Raw genomic sequence first — 14797 nt, forward strand, 5'->3', positions numbered from 1 at the left:
TACTATGTTGGAGCATTTTTCAACTCCCACTTGGTGCAAGCACATTAAAAAAAAGAAAGGCTGACATTAGTTTTATTGTTCATCAGAGTAGATCGACTCATAGTAGGGAGGGAGGTTATCAAACGACTGTCAAGTTTGCAATTAAATTAAAAATTTAAGGTGGAGTTTGTGTTAGCTGTTTGAAAACACTAAATCAATTGCAGAAGTGTAAGTGTCGGTGCCACTAGCACTTCTGGCTCATAACAGTGGCTGTGTTTTTGGAGGCGCCACTCAAACCCCAACACCTCAACCTCACAGTTGGGAAGTTTAAAGTGCACCACATTTCCAGGGTGATTTATGTGGAGTGCAGTTTTGTTTGTTGGGTCACCATGTTTCACTCATATAGTTTGTCGGGCTTTTGGTGAATGCGTGTGGTCCAAAAAAAACCTCTGCATATCTCACAGAAAATATACGTCCACACAAGGCCTCATAAGTGATCTATAAGGTGTTTCAAAGGCCTAAACGTTAAATTATCACCAATCATAGACCCTTTACAATATCAACAGAAGTCAATAATATGATAGAAAATAATGTTTATAGTTTAACTGTCACAATCCGCAATGAATAAAACATTTATGAACACAAATACAAGGTTTTATAACAAGCACCTAACAAGTAGCAGTCAATAACAATAGACGAGAAAATATGTAGAGAAAAATAAAATGTGTTTGTATTTGGAATTAGTTTTTCCACAGATGACTTATGTTCAGACAAAGATGATAGGACCATATCACACTTTAGTTGTAAGTTGACATTGACTGAAAACCAATGCAAAACGTTGAGAAGGCAAATAGTGTACATGGAATACTCTGAAATGACAGGCAAATTGATGTTTGACTGTAAGTGTGGTATTTTTCAGTTGATGCCGAATATAACTTAAATTGAAAAATAGATAAAATACTAACGGCAGTGTCTGAAACTCATGACAAAAAGTTAACGGACACCCGGGCAGATAACTCTAAAAAGTTGCCTGTCCGGCCATAAGTCCGGCCTGCCCCATTTGTCACAACTTCAAACACAAAAAGACAACTAATCACAAAAATAACCCATTGTTGCGAAGTCTAAAGGATTTTTTTTTAATTAAGAAAGTATCACAAATGCTCCCCTGCTTAATTTATGGTAAATATCCCTTGCTGAAGATTTTGCTCCAGTTGTTGTTTGACGTCATGGTGCACACTGCAATGTTTGCGTTGCCTTGTCTGCTGAAAGCCACGTGGCCTCCTCTTTCTCAGCGGCTCTCAAAACTCTCAAGTACACTTTTCAGTTACGGTATAGTCCGAAGCACGAAACGGGCTTCTGAATGGCTGCCGTGCCGAATATGCAAATTGTTCGATTGGTAGTCGTAATTGTAGTATTATTATTAGTTGCTATGGTATTAGTAGTAGTAGTAGTAGTAGTAGTAGTAGTAGTAGTAGTATAGTATTGTATATTGTATTTGCCTTTATTAGTCTCGCAGTGGACAAATTTACATTTCACAGCAGCAAAGTGACGAAAGGAATGAAAGTACAAAAACAAAATACATGAGCTGGTGGAAAGGCAGCCACTCTCGCGGTGCCGTATTGAAGTCAAAAGAACAAAAACAACTAAATAACAAATAACATGACAACACAAAAACTAAGTAGTAGTAGTCGTCATAGTGTCATGCTCAGCAGTTGTAACTGAGCTGATATCTTGGGATTGCCCTCAAGTAGGCCTTCGTGTGTCGCGTGATGTGACAGATGTGGATTCGAGGCTACTTGGGAGACGTCCATTGGGGTGGGCACGCCCGCCGCCCCTCCAGGAAACTATTTAAATGCTCACTGCCAGTAGTTTACTGTGCAGACACAGCGAGAGAAGCATCACCATCCTACTCCAACTGAAAGTAAAGATCGAATCTTTTCTCACAAGAGGAACTTTCAAGGTTCACGTCATGTGCGGTAAGTGTTGTATTTTTTCCCATTTGGCTTCATTTCACATTTCATTCTCCAAGTTCTTGGAATTTGGGCGCTTTACACGCACAATTTACAGTTCAACGTCTTAAATTGGTCGTGTAATCAATACGTGTCTGTATCGCCAAGGCGTTTTAGATCGAAGAATCCCTGTTAAAGGTGAGACGTTAATGTATTTTTTTTTCTCGCTGTGTAACTTTACACTGAGTTGCAACGTGTCCTGTGTTCCCCCTCGCCACCACCCTTGCTACTTAAGTTGTAATAGCCTCGCTGAAGATGCATTATGGGGCGACGTGAATATTGGTTAGTAATGTGGGATTACTTTGCAAAGCGACACAGCGTTCATGATTATGATAATATGTAGTGTGGTGACTCGGCGGGACGACATTTACAACCTAAAGTCAATCGTTTACAAACCCACCCCCTGCCCCCAACCTTCTCCACAACCTGCTTAACTGGCTGCTTAAACACTACGTGCTATGTCCACTTTCTCAATAGGCAGTATGTATACGCGCGTGTGTGTGATGGCTGTGTGTAAATGTGTGTGTGGGTGTGTGGGTGGCTGGTGTAATTTGGCAAGAACACAAATATAAAGGCCTGTTGATGGAGGACAGTCAGTTATATTTTTAAAAACGTCATTCCCCAAAACATGACATATTTTTTGGTTTTGTAATATGTTAATTTTATGTGTATTATTGTATGATATCCAATATAACATGCACACACTCAGACAACAATGTTCTAAGAATGAATAAAGCGCTCAGATAATAATGTTCAGGTTTGATTGATAGCTCACAGTGGTAAATCTTGCAATGTTTATGTGGATGTAAGTTGTAGTTGTGGAAAATTGCCCAACACCACACTGAAAGGTTTTCGGAATAATTTATTGCATTTAGCACACGTGAGCCAACACATTTGATTGGATTCAAGGTCCAGACCTCATTTAATTTGCCTCACAAACGTAAATGCTGTGTTCTTACTTTATCTTTCATGCGAGAGAAGAAGAAAACGTGTCATGGAAATTCAAATCTTCTATGCATTTTTTTTCACCTTACCCATGTTTCCAATTTGGTCGTCATTTTTTTCTTCCTTTTTTCTTTTTTTTTGATTTAAGATTACATGTATTGTTAAAAATATATTTGTAGGCACCAACAATCAACCGTAGGGGAAATGGTCTCCAGTATTTATGCTGTATGTATGGTGATGGTCATTATAGACATACGTGGTTTTCAGTCTGAAGGAAAACACAACTACCATGTGGCCCAAAATGAAAGAGTTCGCCACCCCTTATTTGACAGACAGCTATTTGTGCACATAGAATGAGGAGTTACAAAGGCCAGTTTCCCAGAGAAAAAATAAATAAATCCTAGAATCTATGTTTAGGTCTTTACAAAGGTCGTATTAACAAGGGAAGTTTTAATCCTGCCTTTCAAAGACAACGGCACAAACTTAATGAATAGTGTTGGTCAATGCCGTCCACAAAATTCTGATACATCTTACTTAGCAAAGAGGGATACGGCTCTAAGCTTTTCTCACATTTCCTTACATTGTGGAGTTTCGTGAGTGTGGATATTCAAACATGTCTTCACAATCCTTGATGCATTCATCCATTCAGATGCATACACAAGCATGTGTCGCCAAAAGCCATAGGTAGTCATTTAATAGCTGAAGGCTTACCCAGTCAGGTGTACTGCATTTACAAAAAAATAAATAAATCAAATTTCACTTCAAGGCCTTTAGAAAGTTACAATTATCTGCTGTTCCTAATTATATATACCGTTGGAATAGATTTCCAAAAAGTGCGTGTGGAAAAAAAAATGTCCTATCCAGTTGTTCCTAAAGTCCTTAGAATCCTTAGAATTTATCTTGAGGTCTATGTAACATAATTGTCTGCTGTTCCTAATTATATATACTGTTGGAATAGATTTCCTTTTCCCCTGTTTGGTGAATAATATTGATCACCAAATTGGTTTTAAATATTAATGTCGATATAGGGTTCCTGATCATGTAGTGGCACATAGGACACATAGGACTTTTGTACGGACTGCATCTTCTCGGTTCCCATTCAGTGGTGGTGTGCACAACGGTGTGAGTGGTCGTTTCTCTCTGTGTGTGCCCTGCGAATGACTACCGACCGGTTCAGGGTGTAGTCTGCCTTCGACCCAAGGTCAGCTGGGATAAGATCAACAACTCCATGCGACCCTGTCCAAGATAACCAGTGTTGAAAATGGATGGATGGATGTCAAAATAGTCAACTAAAAAATATAATCCTGCCCACAAGGGCACACACACACACACACACACACACACACACACACACACACACACACACACACACACACACACACACACACACACACACACACACACACACACACACACACACACACACACACACACACACACACACACGCACACACACACTCATATGCCAAAAAAAACACTTAGCATTAGTTTAGATATGACCGTTTGGCTGAATGCTAACAAAGAATGCAGAAAGCCATGGACAGAAAAAAAATCTGGTGTATCAGGCAAACCCAAAAGCCTTGATTTTGTTCAAAAGATGACCCTGTGCCTTATACACAGGTGCACCTTATATGTGATGTAATATTGAGCTACAGCAGGTATTGATTTTTTTTGCAACTACTGTCAGCAGCCACCGACTCCCCCTGTAGAAGAAGTAGTGCATAACCCCAGCCTATACTGTAGCATCTTTTAATGTGGTGTGCCTTATATTTGGAGAACTTTTATATATTTATATATTAAAATGGGAAAACTTTTTTCATTCAGTGAAGGTGCTCCTTATAGTCCGGTGCACATTATATATGCAAAATGTGTGAAAATACACCATTCATTGGGGGTGCGCCTTATACACCAGTGTACCTTATACACTGTAAAAAAAAAAACTGTCCTATCCAGTTGTTCCTAAAGTGTGTGTGTGATGGAAAATCCTTAAAATTTATCTTGAGGTCTATGTAAAAAGTGAATAATCACAGAGCTTCTTTTGAGAAGACTAAGTTCATGTCGATATTATTCAACTCTTTACGACAGTCTGCTCAGCTGGTAATGGCCATGAGAGCTTTGCTTGCTGCTTATAATGTCATTTCTTTAGATGCATCTTAAATATCGCAATTATATTGATTGCACATTTGTATTGCATATTGCATGTTAACACATTGAAGACAAAAAAAGAACAAGTACTGTACTTTAAATATAAGAAAACATATTTATCAATATTCATGATACATTTGCACATCCGAGGCTCCACTCGCACCTGGCTTTACCATGTGGCGTTTCTTTAAATTAGATTATTGACATGTACCTCCAAAATAGTTTGGCATTTCAGTTTAACATTGCTTCTTTTTTTTCCGGACAGGCATTTTTGCTTACCTAAACCATCAAGTGCCCCGCACCAGGAAGGAGATATTTGAGACACTCGTGAAGGGACTGCAGAGACTCGAGTACAGAGGCTACGATTCAGCAGGTAAAACGGCTGTCACCCACGCACACATACATGCATGGACGCACGCACGCACGCACACACGCACACACACACACACACACACACACACACACACACACACACACACACACACACACACACACACACACACACACACACACACACACACACACACACACGCACACACACACACACATATGCAAAAAAAAAAACACTTAGCATTAGTTTAGATATGACCGTTTGGCTGAATGCTAACAAAGAATGCAGAAAGCCATGGACAGAAAAACAAACAGCAATATTTGAACAAAAACAGAGGAGCAACACATGCAGACTGGTACGATTATGATACAGGCATATATTCTTGACACGCTGTGAAGGACAAGTTATATTACTACAGTATACTCAATTCAAGCCTATCCATGTCTCTATATTACACAAGGCGTTGGTGGCTAGTGGAGAATATGTGAGATGTGAGCATTAGAAAGGATTGGTCTTGTAGTTCAAGGTGCCATTGAAATGGAATTGGGGAGATTTTGGAAGACTGACCATTTAGCAGTCAGAAAGTGGTGCTTTGTGGCACTGACCCTGAATATCGCTGGTATCAGAAATCATTCAAAAGTTTCCATTTGTGTCCAATTTGTGGATATTTTCTAGTCTCCTTGATGTTGCATGAACACTCTTCCATTCCTCACACTTCCTCTTGCAGTTTAAAAATGCATACGCTGATGAAAAGAGTTTAATTGTTGGATTGGTAGAATTTGATCCTTCTTTCATTTCTAATCCACAAGGCTTTTATGGAGGAAAAATCTCTGGTATTCATAATCAAGGTTATGTCATGTCATTTGTCGTGGGAGTACTGCTGTCTTTCAATTATCCTTATCCACAAAAGTGCAATGCAAAAACTTCAGCAGAGGCCATTTCCACTTGCCTCACAGCTTGTTCGTTTGAACATACCCCATGATGACATTGACAATTTGAATTTGAAAACATCAACATCTTGTCAATTTTGCTGATGATCGTCAGTGGTCAATATATAATAAATGCAAAGGAACACACAGCACTGCGAACTTGTGCATTCTGTTTGCTCATCCTATTTGAACAGGATGAAGCCAATGTCATCTTACAGCTGTTCCGCAAGTACTGTACACACTCCTTTATTGGTGTTTTTTTCTTCTTTTTTTTAACAAATCAGTGATTTTCTGTAAAGTACTGTGTGGTCTTTATTATAAAATAATTGACTATGTACATGTGAGCATGAATATGTGATTATGACATATCTGCCCCCATAATTTACTTTGCTGGAAATGTGGTAAGTACTCCCTTGCTATTATTAAAGTGGAACCTGCATATTCCTTTTTGTTAGGTCTGTTTAAAGTACATGTAGCTGATGAATGTTGTCTACTGTTTGTTCACAGGCATCGCTGTGGATGGAAAAACCAAGGAAACCTCTGACATCAATGGCAAAACCATCTGTTTGATCAAAAAGAGAGGAAAGGTCAAGGCTTTGGATGAAGAGCTTCACAGTAAGTTTAAATTACTTATGCCAGGTGATGAGGCATCCGGTCTCCGGTTGCTTTTGTGGGTCAAGCCTGCCACTGCGTCCTTATCAGTGAAAGAGATCGTATTATCGGTTGGGTTCTCCAGAGAAGGACTCCCTGGACCTCGACGAGGAACTTTGTACACACTTTGGCATCGCCCACACTCGCTGGGCCACACATGGAGAGCCGAGCGCGCTCAATAGCCACCCTCATCGCTCCGACAACAATAATGGTAAAGTCTGAAAGTGCCTCACTGCCCTCAAAATGTTAATGTATAGTCTACATGTGCTACCATACTGTATTTTGTTGTATTTATAGCGTAGTGTTTACTGTGATTGTGCCACAATGCATCGGTGGGGTAGCCAGTTAAGAGAACACACTTGTTAATCAATATAACAATGATTGTGTGTATAATTAGCTTGTAGCATCCAATTTGATATTGGTTTTGAATTACTCATTTAACTATATAATCCCGGTGACACCAACAAGCATATGATTCAATGAATCTTTAGTGTCTTCAGCCCTTTCGGTCAAAACTGAGCATGCAGTCTTGTTGGTCTTATTACAGCTCATTACAGATTGTCTTTTAACCCTGTAGCCATGGTAACAACATTTTTCAATCTCAATCTTGCCACCAGAGTTTGTTGTAATCCACAATGGCATCATCACCAACTATAAGGAGCTGAAAGCCTATCTGGTAAATTTATATTTTCTTGAGGCATATTTTTTACAATACTGTATATCCACAGGGCGGCCCGGTAATCGAGTGATTAGCACGCCGGCTTCACACTGCAGAGGTTGCCGGTTTTGCATGTTCTCCCAGGCCTATGTCGGTTTCCTCCCACATTCCAAAAACACGGATGGCAGGCAGATTGAACACTCCAAATTGTCCCTAGGTGTGAGTGTCGGAGTGACTGTTGTTTGTCTTTGTGTGCCCTGCGATTGGCTGGCAACCAATTCAGGGTGTCCCCCACCTCGTGCCCAAAGAAAGCTACGATAGGCTCCTGCACCCCCCCGCGACTCTAATGAGGAATAACCGGTACGGAAAATGGATGGATGTATATCCACAATATTCATTATTACCACGATCTAAAACAGTTACCAATTAGACTCCTAGTAACAGTAAACCTGTTTTGCATTCATCTCGGGGGGAAAAACATTTGAACCACTTCTCAGTATTATAGAGGGCAATGCTTTGCCCATATGGGATCTCAGCATTACGTGCATAGGATGATGCCCGAATAAAACCCATACGATATTGTTACTGTCTAGTCATTGATCCTTATTTCCCCTCCCCTCAAAAAACAAATGTAAATCATGCCTTTTAACTTCCCCAGATCACCAAAGGATATGCCTTTGAGTCTGAGACAGACACAGAAGTGATCCCAAAGTTGATCAAATACATTTACGACAATCGGGAATCTGACAGCATCAGCTTCCCCACGCTGGTGGAGAGGGTCATTCAGCAGTTGGTGAGTGGCATTTACTTCCTTGAGCTCGTTATTCCTTGTCTTTGGGTTGTGAGGTTGACTTTTATCATTTGGTTTTACATCGACGGGTGACGATATGAGGAGCTGTCAGGGAAATCATACACACCAATCAAATGCACAATTGAAGGATGCTGAATTTGGCATTCACAAACAAAATGATCTCCCACACGAGTGTGAAACGGATTTCAGCAAAGAATGAGCTTTTCATTAATATAGGAGTGTTTCACTTGGTTGTAAAAGGCCAAAAATCTTTTTGCAGAATTTATTAAAATGAATATGAATATATTGAATACAGGTGTGAATTAGAGCGTTTTGCTTGTGTCAGTGTTTACTTGTGTCTGTAAGCAATTTTGACCACAAAGTGTGAAGAAAAACAAGAGTTAAGAGTGAGACTTATTTGAGTTATATGCGTAAGAGTGTTTCAGTAGAAATCAATGTTGGGTGTGCGAGTGTTTCAGCAGTATCCACGAGAGCGCTTTGGTAGTGTATATGAGTGGTAATCCTGATATGTGGCCCCTCATAAGTGACGTCACCTTGTCTCTAGGTTTCATGATGTGTGTTTTAGTTTGGTCCCACCCATTAGTCATCATACCGTACATTGCAATTTCCTGTCTGTTTAAAACACAGTGGACATCACAAACCGGTCACCATGGTGACCACACTTAAAGCATCCCGGATGGCATCATCACTTGCTGTCGATGATTTGATAGATCAAGAGTTTATTTTCCACTGTGTGCATTTTGGGTGAGAGCGGGTTGGACATTTATGTCTTCCGCACAACTGTGTTTTGTGGAATAATGTGAACCAGACAGTGAGAAGCCACAGGCTGCCATATGACCACGACAAAACAGACCCGACCCGCCCCTCGCTGTCCAAACCACAAATCCACACAAACGCAGCCAGTTTGACATCTATCCACCACAAAGATTTCGAAACACAGCAAATGTTGCACAATAGAAGTTGTCTTTTACCTCCAACAGAGACCCCACGTCCATCCCATCATTTCACCATAACCCTTATGTGGAACCAGTTTTGGGTCACTCTGCCTAATTTAGGAATACACCAGAAACTATTCCATGATAATGAATAATTGAAAATGTTCAGTAACTTCAAACTTGTGACTGTTCTCTTCCTTTTGTCTTAGGAAGGGGCCTTTGCTCTGGTTTTTAAAAGTCGCCATTTCCCTGGAGAGGCCGTGGTTGCCAGGTAAGTTTTCACGCTAACACGCAAACGCACTTTCAGACCTTTCTTATGCTGTGTGGTTTTGAACATGTGGTCCTGGGGTTACACAAGTTTGAGCTGAGCCATCCTTGTGAAGCAATCATCCATCTGATTCATCGTTGCCCTTTCACATACTAAGTGGTCTTCGTTTTAGCAATGATGTGAGATGGTTGTTTTGTGCGTGCTTTGATTTTCATGTATTGTTCCTAATTGTGTAAACGCTTCCAAAATCACACACGACTGCCTGCGTCATTCCCTTAAGGCCCTGATAGATAGGATGCAGTTGTTTATTCCTACTGCTGCTCTGCCTGGGCTCTTTCAGATGTTCTTGGACCTCCTCACTCTTGTGCATGGCCTCCTTTCTTTCTCCATAGCTTACCACTGTCCTCCCACCTGGGCCTGGCCCATTTTCTCACTCCTTTGGTCTCATTCTCGCCGAGGCCTGAGCTCCTTATTTCTTTGGCAGCCTCTGAGTAGATGGCCATCTGCCTGCGTTTCTGTGACTCATTATCCAAGAGTTTCCTGTTTCAGACCTTGCCAGCATGACTCCTGGTTGATCACTCACTACATTTTATTAGACTTTATATATTTCTTGCTCTAGTTTATCCTTTATACAACAGGGAGAGCCAAATGACTGCATGAGGAAACAGGAATTTATTTACAAAAAAGTGCAATTACTGTACACTGTAAAGTAATTATAAAAGAGGACAGCACGCTAAAAACAGAAGTCTTTGGGTAGGCCACTCACACTGACTTACTTTTCGATTCTAACTACCCTCTACAACACAAACTAGGCAGTACATATGCACCTAAAAGCTAGCAACCACTCATTTGACGACACTGATTTACGTTTTAAGACTTGCGCTGAATATTCCGGAAGTCTTGTTTTTGAGTTGGTGACGAGTACTCACGTCACGTCACTGAAGGAACGCCCCTGACCGAGAAAGGACACATTGTAGTAGTCCTTTCATTCACGTCAATGCATTTTGCGGTACTTTGTTTGGTCTGAAAACGTCGTGTTGATCCGTGTTGATGGCGAAATTAGAAGGAAAACACATAAATAGCGCGATGGTGAATCCTTGTGTGTTGCCCCTATTTGATCTAGCATCTATTTGAGAGCATCTATTTGATATTCGCTGACAAAAAATTGTCAAAAAGGAAAAAAACAATTAATCAGCCTATTTCCACAGACTTTGTCGCCGTCTTCGGCCTTCAGCTTCAGCTTTTGGCCGCGATGATGTCATGTCATCCCTATGTTTGCATGGTGTCCAGGGATCGCCATGGTATGCTGTGGTGTACGAATAGGGTTTGTGCTAAAAATAGTTTTTTTTGTTTGGCTTTCGTCATTTTAAAAATACAAGAAAAATAAAGACGAATGTAAAATTTCCAGAGGTTGTTCGAGAGTGATTTTGAATACAAGAATGTTTGTACACTAACACCAAGCTATTGTCGTTCTAGTCAAAAAGGGTCACATTTCATGACTTTTTGGTTGGTCTCAATTTGCCTTTATCTCACGCAGTTATCTCTCTTTATACTCACACAATTCACTTTTCCCTCGTCCATTTGCTTCCCCTCTTTCTCCTGTATTTTTACTCCCTCAGGGTAAATATTGTCCTGGATAGCGACCACATGTTTTTGTTTGCAAGCCTCACTTCAAGCCCCACACCCCTTAAGACAACCAGTGGCCTTGCGTCACTGGAGCCGAGCCCCAAAGAAATCTTAACTTGGAGAGAAAAGAGAGATCGAGTTATACGAATAATGTTTATGCGAAGGAGAGGCCCTCACTATTTCTCTTTGAATAACCTACTCGGGATGAAAAGGTTTGATTTAAAACTTTTGTTTGATCAGCAGTCAAACAAACCTTTCAAATGTTGCTGCACTTTAGTTGCCTACATCACCAATCAGAAACCAAACTGAAGGAGAAGGCAATAAAATCTGTTGGATAGCATTCAAGCATTGCGATGTTGAAAATATTTGAGGGAGTAATCATGGGACATTTATTCAAGAGACTTCCTGTGAAGAAAAAGAAAAATATAAGAGGATTGCATGAGTGCATCAGTTTCCCCGATAATCAAAACCTGTAACACTGTACAGCATCTTAAATTGTTAACTTATTAGCCATGAACTTACCGTTTCTCTCACCTTCTCCATGTGATCAGAAGAGGAAGTCCATTGCTTATTGGTGTACGAAGCGAACACGAGCTATCTACTGAACACATTCCTGTACAGTACAAGGGTGGTAAGTAGGCCTCCTCACTTTTATTGCCTTATTATAACTGCCATCTGCCTCATGGTTGCCCACTTCCAGTAATGGCTGTTTCCTCAAGTACGGTAATTGGTATAATACTAAGAAAGATCTTCACACTTTTATGATAATAATAATAATAATACTAATAATAATAATAATAATAATAGTAATAATACATTTCATTTATAAGCGCCTTTCAAAACTCTCAAGGACACTTACACCTCCACAAACCAACACTAATCAATGTCATTTTGTAACAGACATAATATAGTACACACTAATCACATACATTACATGTACTTGTATATGTACACATAACAACAAAGCCAATAATTTATCATTGAGTTTGACCAAAATTAACATCTTGCAAATGAACAGCTTTTATCATCAATGTTGCACTGTAGATAAATCATTTATTTATTTATTTATTTATTTATTTATTTATTTATTTACAAAGATGTAAATAAATTTTGAAACCACTTGCACATTATCTGGTTTATATCAAGTAGTGTACAGTACTTGCCTTAATGTTCTAACATGAAAGACATTGTAAGGTCGAAATACCAAAACCAAAAAAAAAACATTTAAACACCCAACACAGTTAATTATCAACACTCAGAATGATGGACATCTTGGAAAAACAAGTATGAACTGTTGGACAATGCTAAACTTGCATTTTAATAGATAGATAAATAATAACAGGTATGTAATTCAACTGCTTATAAGGCTTTTCTGTGGCACTTTTATCATACAATGCAAAAACATGCATATGTCTCGCTATCAATGCGAGTAGTTGTGTGTCTTGTGACTGACACCATGTGCTAGACATACAGTATTGCTGCCGAATATAAATTACATTCCTGTAAATGTCACTTCCTCTACATTGTTGGTATCTCAACCACTGAATGTCAAATGCACTTTAGCTCTTCCGATAGAGGTTGTCTTTTGGAAAGTGTGGTTATTCGTGCAAATGCTGCAAGTAAAATGAACTGAAAAAGATTGCTGATACATTAACAACATATGTACCAGTAATTATTTCCTTTTGCACTTTCGTTTTACCATTTTTGTCTACACAGACAAAAGCTGCTTTGCTTCTCCTACCATAAAATTTAACAAAGTACATTTCAGCAGACAGTTCTGAGAAAGAGTTTGCTATGTCCATGTGTGGATTAGAGACATTGAGGTGACTCCTTGACCTCTGACTTCTGACCCCACAGCTCTCTTTAAGGAGGACATCCAGGAAAAGAACAGCCATAACCGCGCTGGTGGCACCATTAACTCTGTCGGAGATGGTAGAGCTGTGGAGTATTACTTTGCCTCTGACGCTAGGTAAGAACTCCACTCTGTGAAAACCTTTATCCAAAACAATGTGTGCCGTCTTTTCTCTGTATTTACAAGATGTACGGACTACCGTATTTTCTGGTGTATAAGGCGTATTTTCAAACTTTTTCGGTATATTAAGCACACCGGACTATAAGGCGCACCTTCAATGAATGAAAAAAGTTGTCCAAATATAATATATGAATACATAAAAGCTTTCCAAATATACACACACCACTTTATAAGACGCTGCAGTAGAAGCTTGGGTTGCGCAGTACTTCTTCTACAGAATCAGAATTAGAATCATCTTTATTGCCAAGTATGTAGAACACACAAGGAATTTGTTTCCGGTAGAACACGCTGCACTAGTATCGTCGTCAAAAAAAAAAAAAAAAAACTGCTAAGTGGCACTATACAGTTCCATTTTGGGTGGGTGGTTTTGGAGTCGGTGGCTGCTAACAGAAGTTGCCAAACCTGTTGTGGCTCAATATTACTTCACATATAAGGCACACCTGCGTATAAGGCACAGGGTCGGATTTTAGAGAAAATCAAGGCTTTTGGGCGTGCCTTATACACTGGGAAATACGGTATACGTTATTGAAATTGAATCACCTATTTTTTTCCCCCTATGACACACAGTGCCATTATTGAGCATACGAACAAAGTGTTGTACCTGGAGGATGATGATATTGCCGTGGTGAGAGAAGGGAAACTTTCCATACACAGAATTAACCGGCAAGCTGGTGAAGATCCTGTAAGAGCCATCCAAACCCTGAAATTGGAGCTCCAACAGATAATGAAAGGTCAGACAGACATTTAAAAGCAAACTATTTAAGGACAAGTTCAAAGTGACATCCTGAAATAAATGAAAAAAAAAATTAAAAAAAAGGGGAGAAAATCCCCTATACAGTACAGTACTTGCTTTCCCTCTTGTGGTTGAAGACAGATATTACATGTTGTTTAATTTTTTTCCCCTCTCTCTAGTGCAGTGTTTTTCAACCTTTTTTGAACCACGGCACGTTTTTTTACATTGGAATTTTTTTGCGGCACACCACTAACCATCTCGCAGGAACGAGGGAATTGGTGACGTGTTACCACACGGACGAATATTAAATTGCACTCCCAGTCTTTTTCAGCACGGACACCGGACAATGACATAATATTGGCAGATGATGATTAACACATGTTTGTAAAATTTTAAATTTGAAAAAGGGTCATTGGATAGTTTCTCACGGCACACCTGACGATCTCTCACGGCACACTAGTGTGCCGCGGCACAGTGGTTGAAAATCACTGCTCTAGTGTACTGTAGACTAGAGTACTGTAGAATAGAATATAATAGAATAGAATAGAATAAATCTGTCAAAATCAAGGCCTGGCATTTCATTTTTTGTGGCCCGTGAAATTAAGCATGTCAACTTCTATGATGCTTGCGAAAGGTCTGAACCAAAATTTCAAACTATCTAGTATAATTTAATAATTGCAATGTAGAAACAATCCTTTACTCTAGATTTTTAAATGCCAAAGCTAGTCTTTTTGTTGCTCACTGC

The 14797-nt window shown here is 39.7% G+C and overlaps 1 protein-coding gene across 2 annotated transcripts in view; it reads left to right on the forward strand.

Annotated features, from left to right (window-relative positions):
• Positions 1-1802: 1802 nt before the first annotated feature.
• The window catches only part of gfpt2 (glutamine-fructose-6-phosphate transaminase 2), an 18849-nt gene continuing 5854 nt past the window's right edge, over positions 1803-14797 (forward strand). The window contains exons 1-10 of one of the 2 annotated variants that reach the window (XM_089023116.1): positions 1803-1955; positions 5344-5451; positions 6846-6953; positions 7075-7200; positions 7607-7665; positions 8306-8440; positions 9603-9664; positions 11839-11918; positions 13145-13256; positions 13887-14050. In XM_089023116.1, coding sequence (XP_088879242.1) covers positions 1832-1955; positions 5344-5451; positions 6846-6953; positions 7075-7200; positions 7607-7665; positions 8306-8440; positions 9603-9664; positions 11839-11918; positions 13145-13256; positions 13887-14050 — 1078 coding nt within the window. In that variant the 5' untranslated portion in view covers positions 1803-1831. The remainder of the gene's footprint in view (positions 1956-5343; positions 5452-6845; positions 6954-7074; positions 7201-7606; positions 7666-8305; positions 8441-9602; positions 9665-11838; positions 11919-13144; positions 13257-13886; positions 14051-14797) is intronic. The other variant, XM_089023126.1, reaches the window with a different exon arrangement.

Source organism: Hippocampus bargibanti, linkage group LG02, assembly GCF_051943395.1.
Source record: "Hippocampus bargibanti isolate YZ-2025 linkage group LG02, ASM5194339v1, whole genome shotgun sequence".
Classification (NCBI taxonomy): Eukaryota; Metazoa; Chordata; class Actinopteri; order Syngnathiformes; family Syngnathidae; genus Hippocampus; species Hippocampus bargibanti.